Below are 16,088 nucleotides of genomic sequence, written 5' to 3' on the forward strand. Positions count from 1 at the left end.
ACTCCTTCTCATCTTGCTGTGATGTTGGGACATAAAGGTTGGTAAAACTAGTTATGTGTCTTTTTTTTTTTTTTTTTTTTTTTTTTGCCCCCCTCCCAGTGGAAAGTTCGAAGGACATTAGCTTTCTCAATACATGAGCTTGCAGTCATCCTGGGAGACCAGCTCACAGCAGGAGACTTGGTTCCTGTCTTCAATGGTTTTTTAAAGGACCTAGACGAAGTCAGGATAGGTGTACTTAAGCATTTGCACGATTTTCTGAAGGTAGGTCTCACATTTGACTTTGGGCAAAATTTAAATTATGCTCTTAGTGACGCTTGTTTTGCCTTCGTAAATTTATATCTATAGATCACACAATTATGATTCCTTATAGGAATCCAACCAGATGCCCGGTTAACATCAAAGCAAGTCTTACAAGAGCTTTGTGGTACTCTTCTCTTTCTGACTTTGTCTTTCTGAGTAACTGAATTGAATTGAGTTTCTCATGGTATCACGCTCTGTGCTTTTCTTCTTAACCTCTAAAAAACATCTGTACTGAACACCATTCTTTAGATTTGAAATACATAACTTATAATGGATTGAAAATAAGCACTAACATGTTTTGCATAATAAAAGCAGATACAGGGTAAATTCTGTCTCGTAATATGCCATGTAGTTTTATTGATTTTAGTATGGAAGTGGACTGTCCTTAGTGGTGGTGGATAATAGAATAAGGAGCAATGGTCTCAAATTGCAGCAAGAGAAGTTTAGGTTAGATATTAAGAAAAACTTCTCACTAGGAGGGTAGTAAAACTGTGGAACAGGTTACTTAGAGAGGTGGTGGAATCTCCATTCTTGGAGGTTTTTAAGACCGAGCTACACAAAGCCTTTGTTCGGATGAGCTAGTTAGGGATGATCCTGCTTTGAGCAGGAGGTTGGACTAGATGACCCCTGAGGTCTCTTCCAACCTTAATTTTCTGTGACAGAATTTGTTCTACAGGGATTATACTTATTTTCAGCTAAAGGGTAATTTTCGATCTGTGGATGCCTTGTGATATATAGTAAACACCTTGCTCACAGTCCATTCGTTATCAGAGAGGTAGTTAAGTAATTAGTCTGAAGTCAACAGAAGGTAGGGCAAGGTAGCACTTTAGATTAACAGTCAGAGAGGCATGAACTTTTATAGGCAACAACCTGCTTTGGCTGATGGGTCTGATAGCATCTGAAGTAGGTTGTTGACTACAAAAGCTCACACTTCTAAGGGTTCATTGTACCCTACCTTCTGCCCTTCCATCTGTTGACACTGAGTCTTGTAATCTGCACTGTGGTGAACGGTCTTATTTTTATTTTCAGCTTCTTCATCCTGATAAAAGACGAGAATATCTTTATCAACTCCAGGAATTCTTAGTGACTGATAACAGCAGGAACTGGCGTTTCCGAGCCGAGCTGGCTGAGTATGTTGCTCGTGAGGTTTCGGTTGGGGTAACTTTTTCTGCTGTGTTTTGGTTTTTTTTTAAAATAGAATCAACAAATTACATTTCATCAAATGCTGTAGAGCAATCTTTTATAGTGGCTGCTTTACAGTTTTGTTTTAAACTATGGCTTTACTGTTGTCTTCTTCCATCTAGCCTCTTGTTATACAACAAATTGAATAGAAATATTTTCCATTAGTACTTTCAAACCATACTATAAAAAATCGTTCCACTAGATAGAATCCAACTCCTATTAAGGCAGTAGAAATCTTTGGTTTTGCTGAGAGTTAGTGCAAGTCTGATGAGAAGTTACTATGTAACAGAGAAAAAATTAAAATGAGAATGTGTGCTTAAGTGGTGGTTATCACATAATTGCACTACTGCAGTCATACTACTGAAGGACTGTTAAATGGCAACTTCAGAACAAAGCCAAAGAATACAGTAAGGCTGTGACTGGCTAAAACAATGCATGGATTGAAAAGAGGAATGGGAGGAATTTAACGTGGTGCAACTGTAACTTTCATCTGTTCACTCTATTCCATGGTAAGTACCACCTGTTTTATTTAGGGAGAAATCACTGCCATTTAGCTTTGCTAACTGAAGGGTAGAAGTGGACAGGTGAAATGGTTACAGTGGACCAAACAATGTGTGCACATAAGCAGTAAGCCTCACTACACACATGCACCTTCAAGTACAGGAGACCCTTGCCATGCCTGGGGGATCCATTCTGGAGATCCCTGAGTGGCGAAATCCATTAATACTGATGGGGCTCCCTGTCAGACTCCGAGAAGCTGGAAGTGTGGGGATCCCCCGCAGTGCCTGGGGACTGACTGTGGCTTTCTGTGGGGGAGAAGATGTCACTGCCGCCTCCCTCCTCATCCCTGGTGCTCACTCTCCGCTCGCCTGGCTCTGCCCTCCCCCTATACCCACCCAGTTCTGTTCTCCGCTCTACCCTCCCCTGCCCGGTGCAGTGCTCTGTGCCTTCTTACGGAGAGGCAGAAGCTTGCTGCAACGCCAGAGGGAGCTGCGGCGGTGCTCGCCCTGACCCACCCCATTGGCACAGTGTACTGCGAATATTTGAATCTGCAAATACTCGAATCTGCGAATAGTGAGGGTTCCCTGTAATGCAATTATCTTTCATGTAAATTTTAACTTAATTGTACCTCTTGCTTTGTTTTCCTTTTAGACAGCTTATCTTGCTTCTAGATCTGTACAGTGCCAGAGATGTCTATGACTATTTGAGACCTATTGCTGTCAACCTCTGTGCAGACAAGGTTTCGTCTGTTCGTTGGATTTCCTATAAATTGGTATGAGCTAAAAATTAATATAAATCTTGTATCTCAAAGTGGTGATGGGAATTATTTTTGTATTTATATATTAATAATATTCCTTATAGGTTAGTGAAATGGTAAAAAAGCTATATATGGCTTCAACACCAACATTTATGGTGGACCTCATGAATGAACTTGTTGAAAAATTCTGTAGATGCCAGAAGTGGTCTGGTCGGCAAACTTTTGTCTTTATTTGCCAGGTAAGAGGCTTGATTTTTTTTTTTTTGCTTTGGTTGAAGGGGTTAGGGGATGTGTGACTGGCATCCTTTAGGCACCAGCTATAGTTCATACCCATGCCTTTCATCTTAAAGTTCATGGAAATAGTTACCAGAAAGCCCTTTCTCAACCTGGATATTAGATTTCCTACCATCTCTGCCCAGTGCTGCTCTACCGGCAAGTCAGCAGGGGATGCTATAGAAACAAGTCTCTAACTCCCTACCTGAAGAAGTTAGCTGCATTAATTAACAATAGGCCACAATTTCCGCAGTCTCTTTTGCAGTGTGAATTCCATTATAGGGATACCTACAATTCACCATCTAAATGCCATCTCTGCTTCCTGGTGACTTCAGTGTGTTAAAATGGGGTGTTGAGTACAGGACAAAAATGTATGTAGAAAATGCCAGGTAGCATACGTGCTTCTGGGAATTGTTTCATGGAACATCATGAAGTAAAAGTGTTCGCTAGTGATAACAATGGTGCTGGCAGCTACTTATCATTTTGCTGGGTGACCCCTTTAGCCAGCAAGAATATACCCAATACTATGTCTGTGCAGCCAGGTAGTACAGGTTGCCTAGATGCTGGCCTAAATAACATCAGCTAAACAGGCCGCAGTTGATGCCAGTTTAGAGCCATAGAGAGGGAACTGAATGCAGGTGAAGGTGGCGTGACCAGTGGTGGCAAAGATGCAGTGTTTGGATATTGTTTGGTTAGGTGGGCTCCAGAGGGTGGCTCCCACAGGATTTTCTCTGAGGCTTGTAGTTTGATTTAGAAGCTTAAATATGGGTGTAAGCTGAAATATTTGGTGATGTAACACCTGTCTCCTTGATTCTTTGAACCTTTAAGGTGAGAGAGCCTTACGGAGTCTCTAAGATGCGTTTTTGCTTGAGGCAGGGTGCCAACTGGTTCTCAGTCCTTACTGGGAGACCAGCTAAGCAGGAGACTTGGTTACTGTCTTGAGTGGTTTTTTTAAAGGACCTAGATGAAATCAGGATAGGTGTACTTAACATTTGCATGATTTTCTGAAGGTTGGTCTCACACCCAGAACTAAATATTGTTCTGGGTGTTTTGAGTAGGGAGGGGTAGGCAGTTGACAGCCTGTGTGTAATGGCAACTCCTGAAAATGCACTGCCATTCCCTTTCTGTGTACTGCTTTGCATAATTCAGTTCTTATCACATCATCTACTTACAGGGAAGACTAAATGTATAAAAGAGAGGCTAGGTGGCAATAACTCTGTGAACTGAGCAAAGCAGTAAAACATGTTTTATTCCTGATTGCAGGTGAAGTTGTTATAAACTTCTCCTGTTAAAATACAACACAATAAGAAGTTACCAAATTTATAGTAAAATAACTGACACTGATTGGTAGTACTTTCTAATTGGGCTTGAAGTTCAGAGAGCCATTTTGCATCATAAAGTATGACCTCCTGCTTGAATGTTAAATACATTATCATTGTAAAGCACTTGGAGATCTATGAAGAAAAAGATGATAAATAATTTTGTTGATTATTTATTAAGGCATGGGAATTTGCAGTCTGTCTTTGCTGGATCACTGAAAGCTAATGCAGTTTCTTCTTTACTTATAGACTGTCATTGAAGATGACTGCCTGCCTATGGATCAGTTTGCTCTGCACCTACTGCCACATTTACTGCACTTGGCATCTGATAGAGTTCCAAATGTTCGAGTACTCCTTGCAAAGACATTACGGCAAACCCTTTTAGAGAAAGGTTGGTAATCTTGGAGTTAACAAGATATTCAACAGGAATATTTCTTAATAGATAATGATACATGTCAAGGGTGACTTGAATAGTTCCTATATTTCCCTTTGCCATAATTTTGCTGTAGCCAGGTGGAGAAAATGGCACTAGTGTAACAAATCAGTTCTGCCATTGTAGTCTCCTAAGCTACCTCTGGGTAGTTCAAACTAACCCTCCTGGCCCTGATAGTACCTCAAGATGGATTGCAGCATCAGAAGTCCTGAGCTACTTTGTGATGTTGGAGAACATGAAGCCTTCTTCCTGTGTCCTCCCTTAACTCTTCCCTTCTCCCCCCACCGCCTGCATTTTCCTTAAATGGGCTAGTTTTAGGAACTGCCAATGTCCTTAGCCAGAGGTTCCCAACCACCGGGCTGTGGTCTGGTACTGCGTCGCAGTGGGTTGGCTGCTGGGTTGTTTCTGCTGCCAGCAGTTGTGTGGTGTTAAAGCTGGGCAGTGGGGCAGCCCTGGGAGGGAGGCAGCTGGCTCTGTGTGCCCTGTCCTGCTTTCACCACCATGGTTGTGCCTGGCAAGGTGCTGTCTGCACAGCAGGTACAGAGGCCCATGCCAGGCCGAGCAGGAACCCCCAGCCCCACCCGTGGCTGGGAGCAGGAGGATGCGGTCGGGAAAATACCTGGGTTGGAAAGCGGGGAGGCGGCTCCACTGCTTGCTCCTAGGAAAGGCAGCAAAGCCCCTTCTTCCTGGGCAGCCCCAGCTGGATCTCCCCAGGCCACTGCAGGTACAGCCCCCTCCCCTGCAGGGTCCCATGGTGCCCGTGGCTGCAGTGCCCCAACCTGATCTGATCATCGCAACCCCCACACGTAATAATTAGATTTAAATATGCAAATTAGATAGTTTGCTACTTTGCTGTATAAACAGGTTGGGACATTGCTTAACCTGAATACTGATGGGGTGCTGACATGATAAAGGCAAATGTTCTGCTCTTCAATCTAAAACTTTGTAAATTGATGCTATGTGTAATCATGGTGGGAGCTCAAGAGAAATGCTTAGATTTGCCAACCCTACCTTGATTGCCTCTCTGGGATAAAGGAGGTGCAGGAGATGGGAAGGAGATTTTTCTAACCTTTCCATAATGGATCTGAATGTGGTGTTTTCAAGCTGCAGACATTGCATAGACTAGCTACCTCAGTGCAGAGCTATGTTCAGAAAAGCCAAACGTATTAGAATGTTAAAACAATGGGAAGGAAAATAATACCAGCAATATTGTGCTGTTATATGACTTGGAGTGACCTCATCTGGTACTTTGTCCAGCTCCAGTCTCCTCCATCTCAAAATGATAGAACAGAAATAGAAATCCTTACATGGGTATAAAAAATTTAGGAGAGTATCATGTGCTGCTTTTCAGGGATTTAGGTGCAACTCACATCAGTGAAGCAGTGGCTGCTAAGGCAATAAAGCTGTTTAAGGATTAAACGAAAAGAAACAAAACCAACCTGAACTATTTGGGTTTGCTAATATGAAATGTCAGTCTAGCATTGCCTTTTCTGCATTAAACTTTCCTCTATGAATTACTGGGACTCTCATGCTTGTTTTATAGTATTGTAGCTTGAATTTACACCACAATAAATTTTCATTTTTCATATAAACCTTTTTCTGTATTCTCTGTTACTTAACAGAATATTTTCTGAATTCTGCCAACTCTCATCAAGAAGCTGTCGAACAAACAATTATGGCACTTCAAATGGATGATGACAATGATGTCAAATATTTTGCAAGTATTCACCCTGCCAGTACCAAAATTGCAGATGATGCCATGAGCACAGCTTCATCAACTTATTAAAAAGTTCTTGAATGTTATTAAATTTTAATTAAAAAATACAAAACAAAACTATCCTCAAGTGCTCCTGAAATGGATGATCTAGGACAACCTCTTCTGGAGGCGGAGAGATCTCTTGCCAGACCTAACTACAGGTGGATATTATCTAAACCTGATACCAGGGATTTTTTAAGAGTCAAGAAAAATAAACATTACTTATGTTATTTTGACTGTAGAAAACTATTGCTCAGAGGATTATATTTGCCACCGAAGCCTTAAATCTTCTGTCTTCCTGAACACATGAAACTTGAATTGGCAGACCGTTTTCATTGTAGAAGAGATGCGATTTCCAGAGACCTGCATTGTTTCTCCTGAGGAGTTAACTTAGCAAGTTTTTCCCTTAGTAACTGATAGCTGGCAGTTGTACAGCCAGCAAGGCAAATTTATGCCAACATGCAAGACCCTCCAGTATTAGTTATACAAGTTTTATCCATGCAAGGACTTGATTGTGTGCGACCAGCCACATCCTCAAGCATGAATAGTTTTGATGGTGTAAATGGAGAAAGTTAGAAATTTGGATTTCTCTCAAGGGCTCAGTGCTAACACTAAACTAGAATCTGATTTTAATCCTTAAATGCAGCATATTGCTGTATCCATTAGCATAAAATTTGCTGAGTACCTGTGTCCTAATTTTCATGCTGGTCATGACCTAAAGGAAATTTATTAGCACATGTACTTTACGTCAGGTGTTTTTAACTTGATCATGATTGGCTCTAAGGTGCAACTTCTTTTCTTCATATACTGTACATATCTGTGATCACTCACTGGAGTGCTGCTGTCTTTAATCATGTTGTTTAAAACTGTTGTGATACAAGTTGTTCTCTACTTGTCCAAATAAAATTTATTAATAATATTGAACAAAATCTTGTTACCTTTTTAAGACATTAACAGAACAAATTTGGAATTAACTGTCTTTTTTTTCCCCCAATTCTTACAGTGTAATAGATGTGGCAAAAATGCAGTGATTTCTATAACTTGTCTTTTTCCATAGTTTTTTCAGTTTTGAAGATGTGTATTTAGTGAAATCTCAGTATAGTAATATAATATTTACTAACCACTGTATTTACAGAGTTAGTGTAGTAAATTGAGTTTAAAATTGGTAGTTTTTTTTAATTATGTAATTTAGTAAGATGAGAAGTGGTTGCCAAAATTGTCTTTTATTTGGTCTTAGAGGCTTACTGACTCTCCAGTCACCCTCTTGCAGAATGACCTTTTAGCTGAGGACAGTCTGGACACCCACCTTAATCCTGGTTTTTCTCAAGAACCAGGTAAGCCTAACTTCTGTTATTTCGAGCTGAGTAGAGTGTATGGTGTCGGTATAGAAAATTCATCCTGTCTTTGGATGCCTTTCTCTCCTGTCATTCAAAATAACAATGACTGAGGTGATACCTCTCCCATCTTCCATGGTACCATGGAACTACTACTAACAAGCAGGACTCCCACGGTGGCCTCCCTAAAACCATGGAAGGGCTGTTGTCCTTCCGCACAGTTCATGCACGTCTGCTACCTTCATTTTTCAAAACCATTCTAGACCTGTGGATTCAAAGATCTGTATGCCCCTCCTTTCCGAATCCACTCCCTGAATACCACTCAAACCAGACGCTCATTTGGATGGTCTGCCTCACCTCTTCTTTCAGCCTTGTGAGAGGGTGAATCGCTAGTCTCTTCCAGGAACTGACTTTGATAAGGGAAGTCACTTGAGTCCTTTCAGTTATACGATATGGTTATTTCTGAAAGTCACCAGTACCCAAGCTCATACCGCAGAGGGGTGTCTAGAAAGGGAGCCTTTTCCAGAAGTCATTCAGTATTTAGTTTTTTTGCTTCCTCCCACCTTTCTTATTCAGAGATTCCTAACCATATGCAGGAGAAAGTCTTGGTTTATTCCACTGACCTGAGGGCTTGGTCTGTAAGCCACCTGGAAATCTAGCACACAGCTCCTTTGCTGAACTGAGAGAGTGTTCTTAGGCAAGCACCTCAGCCCCTTTCAGGTTGGGTTGTTGACATGGATGAATAAAGGAGCCTTTTAAAGCAATGGGATTGTAGGGGTAGTTCACATCGCTGTCAGAAGTGGAGAAAATATGCTATTTTCTCCAGATGCTGCAGGGTCTAGGAAGTCTGCCAGAGAAAGCATCAGTTCCTTCTCTGTACATCTTCCAGCAAGAAAGATGGGCAAAAAGACTTGTGACTGGGCACAGCTAGGGGCATGACATGATCTGTAGGGTAGAATCCAGGTACAGTCCCTAGGCTGCGACTTGTCTTGTCTTCAGGTTCCCAAAGCAGCATCAGACCTTCCCCATCCCATCTCCACTGCCTCTGTGAAACATCAAGGTAGTTCTGCATCAGCAATTAACTGACTTTTTTGTCCAAGTTTGTCCCTCAGGCTACGTGATCACACTGTTTAACCACTATCCTCTAGTCTAGGCCTCTCCTGTCCTGTCCTGTGAGAGATGTCAGTGTAGTCCTGATTTCATAGTCCCATTGACATTTCTTTCAGTCATGAATGTGTCTAGCAAATTTGTTACCATCTTGGACAGCCAGTTTGAATGTGTGAAGATCAAAAGAAACTTTAAATTACTTTTAAAAATCAGAAGTCTGTTTTACACAGATGAGGACAAAAAGGTTAAAAAAAAATACCTTGACTGTGATGGCAAAACAGATTCATATGCCTCCGTTATTATCAGATAGAATTTGACACTGCTGCTTTTTGCCACTTTTGAGGATTCATATCTTGTGCCTCCAAGGAAAAAGGGAAGGTGAGCAGGGAACTGGGATAAGAGCTTCCCTCTAGAAATTCAAGTTAAGGACAAGGAACCCCCATTCCTTATAGTGATCTCTGCATGTTCTCATTTGTACTGCTGAGGGGCAGTAGAAATGTCAGAAGATTCCCAGGTGGAAGGACAGGAAACTGGGTGAAACTAAACTGCTGTCTTCACAGAAAAAATGATAAAGGACAGAATCACCTGATAACCAGTGTGACACTTCTCACAGGACAGCCACTCCCACCTCTGACTTCAGTGTCCTCCTTATCCTTAAAGGAAACCTGCATAATATCTTCAGAAAATGGGCCGGAAAACAAACATTTGTAACTATTGGGCACCAGAAATCATGGACTTAAGAAAATGGTTTTACGGTTAATACCAACCAGTTAGAAGTAGCACTTCTGAACATCAGTATTGGACCCATGATACCAGTGAATAAAACAGTCAAAGCCTGGTCACAGCAGAGAGATAATCTTGGATCTGGCCTGAAAGGCTTTGTCTCCAGCAAGAAGACACTGTCATAAAGTGAACATGTTGCTAGGACACTTAAGTGTTATACTGAACTCTGGTTAGAGTCAGCTGAGACATCTTTCATTGGCAGATAAGAAGACACTGACAGATCCTAGAGCTGCCCACTTGCAACAACCAAGAATAGAAGGTTTTGCTAGATTGCACCCCTTTCTGGCCATTGGAGTAATTCATCAACGTGTTGTTGATTGTAAGTTTTCAATGTACTTGATTGATTTTTAAGGATGAGGACAGCTGTAATGGCTTGGCAGACTGTTCATGGCTCCATTATGTAGAGCAGGACTAGGCAACCCTGGGTTGCCAGTGTGGCGTGCAGAGGCATTCTGCTTGGCATGCAAGTCTTGGGGAGGAGGCCAGGCTGTGCTGTCACAAGGATTGGGCCCCTCCACCATCGACCCGTGGCAAACCAACATCTTACAAGTCGAGGTTGCAGGTGTTTTTGGCACTGCTCAAAAATGTCCCTGACCTAGAGGGCAAATTCACAAACTCCCTATAGGTTTCACAAACCCAGAAGATAGTGAAGATCAAAATCCACAACCTAGTACATCACGTGGGTGGGATGCTGGGCAAAACAGAATGGCTGAGAACCCCTTTGTCCTTTGGCTACAATCTTTCTTTTGTCTTTCACAGCAGAACACCTTGGCTATCTTGAAGTATAATGGTCAAGTGTTCATTGTTAAATTAGCCACTTAAAACCCTTAAAGGTAGAGTGATTCAAGGCATTGCTCAGTTGTACTGATGTGGAACCCATCTGCTGGCATTAGATTTGCAGGTTTGGACCACATAGGAACTCCTTTTAGGGAGGATGAATGTGGCCCTTTCTGTGTTCTAATTTTTTATATAAAACAGCATGCATTCACTTAAATTCAGCCCAGCAGAGAAGCAGCTACCACAAGATGTAAATAGGTGTACTTGCTGACCTTTTTCAGTATGATTTCAGGGAGTTGCATTAAGAAAAGAATCTGATTGTTGCATCATTTGACAAACCACCTTTCAGTTCAGTTGCCTCTTGCAAAGAAGCAAGAGTTCACATCAAGCTACTTCTCAAGGTACAAACATTTTTTTTATTGCATTAAAAATATTTCTTAAAATATGTGACAGCTTTTGTACAGTTGGAGTATTTCAATAAATTAGGAGCATTAACAGCCTTTAAGTTCCTCTTTCAGGTGCATGGAACATCCTCTGCTTAACACTGGCTTTCCTTTCTAATTCACGTGGATTTGGTTGGTGTATTCATTGGGTATGTTGTCCTTTAGCTGACATTTGAAAGTTTCACTTGTAATTGGCTTGCTAATTGGCGAACTATTCCTGATGTGTGCTGGCATGGCCTACCAAAATGTACTTCAAGGTGTAGTATACAATTTAAAAAGTTAAGGGCTTTTTTGACATGATGGTTAAGTCTTGATGAAATGACAGGTAAACTATAATGGTTATTCTTTAGTTCAGAGATCAGAATAGTGGTCCATGTTAAACCATCGCACCATTATTGCGTTATCTGCCATTAATAACGATGTAAGCAGAGCTCAGGCCCTCATCACTCCTGTTTTATAGATCAGACGTGAAGGAACCACAGGCAGAGCTGTTTTCCTGTGATTAAAATAACAGCACCCCAGCCACACATTGCTCATTTGAGGAAATGGGTACCATAGTTTTACTCTGATCACACTGGAGCAGTGTAATGAGCAACCTTGCCAGGCTGCCTGCTGCCATTAGCCATTGACCTTGGCTTTTCCAGCTGCTGCGCTTAGGAGGCCAGCAGCATAATGAGGGCTTCTACAAACTAACTTTTCCCCTATTTTAGAACAAAGGTAAATGTTTTGTGCTTTTTCAGACAAGCAGGGTGACAGAAGAGGAAGACTGATCATCCTTCTATATCTACCTCTAGATATGGTGCATCTACACTAGACACTTAATGCACAGAAGACTAGTTCTACTGCGCATTAATGCAGCAGGCAAAGCACATGCTAACACACAGTAGATTTAGTCTAATGTGCATTAACGTCACTAAAAAAGTGTTAATGTATGGTACTGCGCAGTAGCACCAATTATGGGGCATTAAGTAGTACCTGTTATTACAGGTACTAACTAAACTTACATGCCATAATTAATAAACATGTGGATATACCCACTCAGCTTTGTTTCATAGTTGGTAGGGTCAGAAGGAACCTGAGCAGATCATCAAGTCTGACCTCCTGCCATGGCAGGAAAAAGTACAGGGGTCAAATGACCCCAGCAAGGTGTTCATCTAGCCTCTTCTTAAAGACCCCCAGGCTAGGAGCCAGCACCACTTTGCTTGGAAGTTGGTTCTAGATCCTAGCCACCCTGGCCGTGAAGTAGCGCCTCCTGATATCTGGCCTAAATCTGCCATCTGCCAGCTTGTGACTTATTTCTAGTCACTCCTGGTAGTGCTGGGGGGAACAGGGATTCCCCCAGTGCCTGCTGGTCCCCTCTGACTAGTTTGTAACAGGCCACTAGATCCCCCCTCAGCCTTCTCTTTTGGAGGCTGAACAGGTTCAGGTCCAGTACCTCATAGGGCCTGCCCTGCTGTCCCCTGATCATGCAAGTGGCCCTCCTCTGGACCCTCTCCATGTTGTCCACATCCCTCTTGAAGTGCAGCGCCCATCCCATTCAGTTCTGGGCGCTTACCCAGGATCGAGATAAGACTTACTGGCCTGTAGTTTCCTGGGTCTTCCTCCCCTTTTTGGAAATGGGAACCACATTGGCCCTCTTCCAGTCTTCTGGCACCACACCAGAGCACCACCAGTGCTTGTAAAGCTGTGCCACAGGTCCCACAATGACCCCAGCTAATTCCCTAAGCAGTCTGGGGTGGAGATCCTCAGGACCAGCTGATTTAAATACATCCAGTCCCTCCAGAAGTTCCCTGACCCTTGGCCTGGGTGCACCTCCCCTGGGGCTTGATGGGGGTCTACTTCAGGTTTTGTTAATTTTATTATAAGGCACCTTGGGGTGTTCCCAGGATAAGGCATCTTATTTTACACTGCCCAGATCACTTGCAAACACTGTCCAATTAAAAATCAGCTTGACAGTATAATGACTAAATACTAGATGTGATCTTCAAAAAAAAAAAAAAAATAAATGGACAGATTAAGCATTTGTTGATGGAAACACTCTGAATTAACTGATAACTTATAATTATACAAACCAAACCAAAAATTCATGCCTTGTAACTCTTTAAGATAATTTTTTTTAAGGAAAGGTTTTATGAATTAGCATTAAGGAAGGATACAGAGTCTGCTTTGTTCCTCTCCCCCTTGAAAAACAGTAAAAACCTTTTCCTAGGAACGCAGAGGTCTCCAAATATAGAATACTGTAGAAAGTTGGTTTATTTATAGTTGGAATAACTTTAAAAAATGAATTCCTGTATGAAAGCACAAACTTCAGGCCTAACTCAGGACAGTGGCAGACACCTGGCAGTAGTTGGCAACTGCTCCAGGGAAAAGTCTCAACAAAAGGCCATAACTAAAAGGATCGTTTTGTTCTGATTTAATTGGCTCTAAGCCAAGATTTTTCCAAAACCTGACAAGCTTCAGCAGAGCTTGAGAATTAGAGTGCTGTGATCATCCTTAGAGACCAATCTAGACACTAATGATGTAGCCTCAATGTAACACATTTACTACTACAAACCCCTCACACAATGACGAGAGCTGTGCATGCCAAGTGCTCTAGGCTGCTTTAGAAACATGAACATATATTGTGAGGTAGATAAATTAAAAACTATCTTTCAAATGGCTGTTGAATTTATTTGTTTGATAAATATGGTCCTAACAAAAGAAAAGTTAACCATTATTAAGAGATTTGTCTGAAGAACACTGATTAGAAAAAATCATGACAACTTGATAGGAATTAGTATGAATTTAAAACAAAAAAAAGCTTAAATACTGCCAGCAAATATAAAATGCATGTAACAGAAAGGCAAGGGAGAGAGAACACTTTACAAGTTTACATTTGTCATCTGACCACATTTTCAGTCTTTTATAAATTCTTTTCTCCAAATTTTTAAAAAAATATTATGCTGTTTTCTATAACATATCAAAGCATTATTTGTACAAAATCAAATCATGGCCAATGATTCACAACAGTGCAATAGGTAAAGAATACAACCACGTCCAACACGTGCAGAAAATAAATATCCAGAAATAAAGTAGGCATGGTGCACTCTACGGAGTTATTGTCAATAGCTGAGCTAACTATCCCTGACCAGTCTCAGGACTATTGTTTAGATGAACTGATGTAAGTGAGTGCATTTGAAACTAAAAATGCCCCTAAAATCCCAGCTTTTATGGAGGCCTTTGATTGCTGGTAGCAGTAAATAGCTAAACCAAAACCAAAATCACAGTTACTCTTACAAAAAGGAAAAAATAAAGTCTATTGCTGAACCCTGCTTTCTCCACTGGGCATCTTTTCTCAGGCTTCTCTGGAAAGCAATGGATGACTTGAATATATATTGCTTGATCAGCCAAAGAGAACTTAAGCAAGCAACCTAATCCCTCCGCTCTACTAACCTGCACATCAGTCAGAGGTTTACTGACCAGAGGGTGAAACCTTTGCAAAAGGCCCCTTTCTCTAAAACAAGAGAAGGCTGTTGCTCTATGCTAGCAGCATGAATACAGCATACACAAGAGACGAGTGCTTGTTTCCAAACCAGCAAATGGGTTAATTATCTTGTCAAAGGACTTCAGTAGCTCTTGATGAGTGTTTCCACTGGACAGGGACAAATATAATTTGTGAGATTTAAAAAAAAAAAAAAAAAAAAAAAATTATTTAGTATATTGTAGAATTGTAGGCGGGCATTTGTTAGGTAACAGTGATAAGCCTTCAGTTTTTTAGCCAATCAGGAAATAATTTAAAGCTCCCTTGTATAATCTGCATTAGGTATAAAAGGCACAAGCAAGAGTGAGTAGATAAACAGAAATGAATGAGAATCAACAGATCCACAGGGCAAATAATTAATGATTGTGGGTGGGTTATTGGGAGATCTTCCAACTCTGCTCTGATGAAAGCAAATCATTATTTTGGCTTAAATAAAACCATTACTGAATTATTGTAAGTCACCAGAAGCATGTCAGTCTTGAAACCATCTGACATTAGCTGGAAAACTCTTCTGGCCCCTCCAAACTCACCTGAGCGTGATGGTAGAAGCCACAAGTATGAAGGAGACTAACGTCTCCAGGGTTTAAAAGATAAGATTCTTTACATCATGTACACAGCCATTATCCATTTGTGCAGTTGTAGCTTCAGAATTACAGTAAGTTGCACAGTCCTTGCTCAGTCCAGTTGATTCTCTGAATCCCCGAGGAGGATCAGATGGGAGTTTCCTTCCTGTCTTTGCTTGGCGATGGCTTGACTTGCTCCTTGACTGCCTTTGGCTGCTCTTTAGCTGCTTTTGTCTCCAGGACACTGTCTCTTTGCTGCTGAGAACCCCCTCCGCGCTTGTCTGACTCTTCATCGTCCTGCACCTGCTGCTCAGCCTTTGCTCGCTGCATTTGGAGCAGCCGGAGCTGCACCCGCAGTTCAATGATGGCCTCTCGTTCCTCATGAATCGCCTGGTTCAGGTGGTTGTTCTTTATCTTTTGAGCAAGCAGGAAGAAAATTATCACTTGCCTAAGAACAACTGCATAGACTCAGTAACTTCCACAGCCACCCAATCATTAATTGGGCTTTGTATGCTGTAAGCTGTGCTAACATGGGAGACTGTGTGTAAACACCCGCACAGGAGCTACTAGGAAACAAACTCATGGACAACTAACCTTCCAGGGACTAGAGCAGGGCTGGGGGCAGGGAGGAGAGGGGAAGATTACGGCAGGGTCTGGGGCATTGCAGCTCACTGGGTCTGCACTGCGCTGGCTGAGGGGCCAGAGTAGCAGGGCTCGTCATGCCCCTGCCCTGCCCCCCCACTGCAACCTCAGCCTGGCCAGAGGAGCTGGCTACCTGGCAGGTCAGATCACCCCCTCCCCACCCCATACTCAGAGCACAGGGTGGTTTTGCCCAGGGTGCAACGTTATTATTTATAGCTCTGCCTGGGCTCAGCCCAGCCTGACAGTCCCAGATGAAGACCTATACACCGGCAGCAAGCTGAGTCCAGGGAGCGCAGTGAGGATAGCCTCGTCATCCTTTGCCAACCTTTGCACTGGGTAGTCCAGGAATGCAGCAGGCACCCTGCATGCAGCCAGATCCCACCCTGAACCCTCCAGCC

The 16,088-nt window shown here is 42.1% G+C and overlaps 2 protein-coding genes across 5 annotated transcripts in view; one reads left to right on the top strand and one right to left on the bottom strand.

Annotated features, from left to right (window-relative positions):
* PPP4R1 (protein phosphatase 4 regulatory subunit 1) overlaps nucleotides 1–7,495 on the top strand; it is a 72,868-nt gene extending 65,373 nt beyond the window's left edge. For all 3 annotated transcript variants that reach the window (XM_019545982.1, XM_019545988.1, XM_019545998.1), the window contains 6 exons: nucleotides 100–261; nucleotides 1,330–1,430; nucleotides 2,635–2,755; nucleotides 2,845–2,979; nucleotides 4,582–4,723; nucleotides 6,388–7,495. In XM_019545982.1, coding sequence (XP_019401527.1) covers nucleotides 100–261; nucleotides 1,330–1,430; nucleotides 2,635–2,755; nucleotides 2,845–2,979; nucleotides 4,582–4,723; nucleotides 6,388–6,551 — 825 coding nt within the window. In that variant the 3' untranslated portion in view covers nucleotides 6,552–7,495. The remainder of the gene's footprint in view (nucleotides 1–99; nucleotides 262–1,329; nucleotides 1,431–2,634; nucleotides 2,756–2,844; nucleotides 2,980–4,581; nucleotides 4,724–6,387) is intronic.
* Nucleotides 7,496–15,098: 7,603 nt separating this feature from the next.
* RALBP1 (ralA binding protein 1) overlaps nucleotides 15,099–16,088 on the bottom strand; it is a 41,889-nt gene continuing 40,899 nt past the window's right edge. For both annotated transcript variants that reach the window (XM_019546012.1, XM_019546020.1), the window contains one exon: nucleotides 15,099–15,462. In XM_019546012.1, coding sequence (XP_019401557.1) covers nucleotides 15,196–15,462 — 267 coding nt within the window. In that variant the 3' untranslated portion in view covers nucleotides 15,099–15,195. The remainder of the gene's footprint in view (nucleotides 15,463–16,088) is intronic.

The sequence above is a fragment of the Crocodylus porosus genome, unplaced genomic scaffold (genome assembly GCF_001723895.1).
Source record: "Crocodylus porosus isolate Cpor-Errol unplaced genomic scaffold, CroPor_comp1, whole genome shotgun sequence".
NCBI classification, from domain to species: domain Eukaryota; kingdom Metazoa; phylum Chordata; order Crocodylia; family Crocodylidae; genus Crocodylus; species Crocodylus porosus.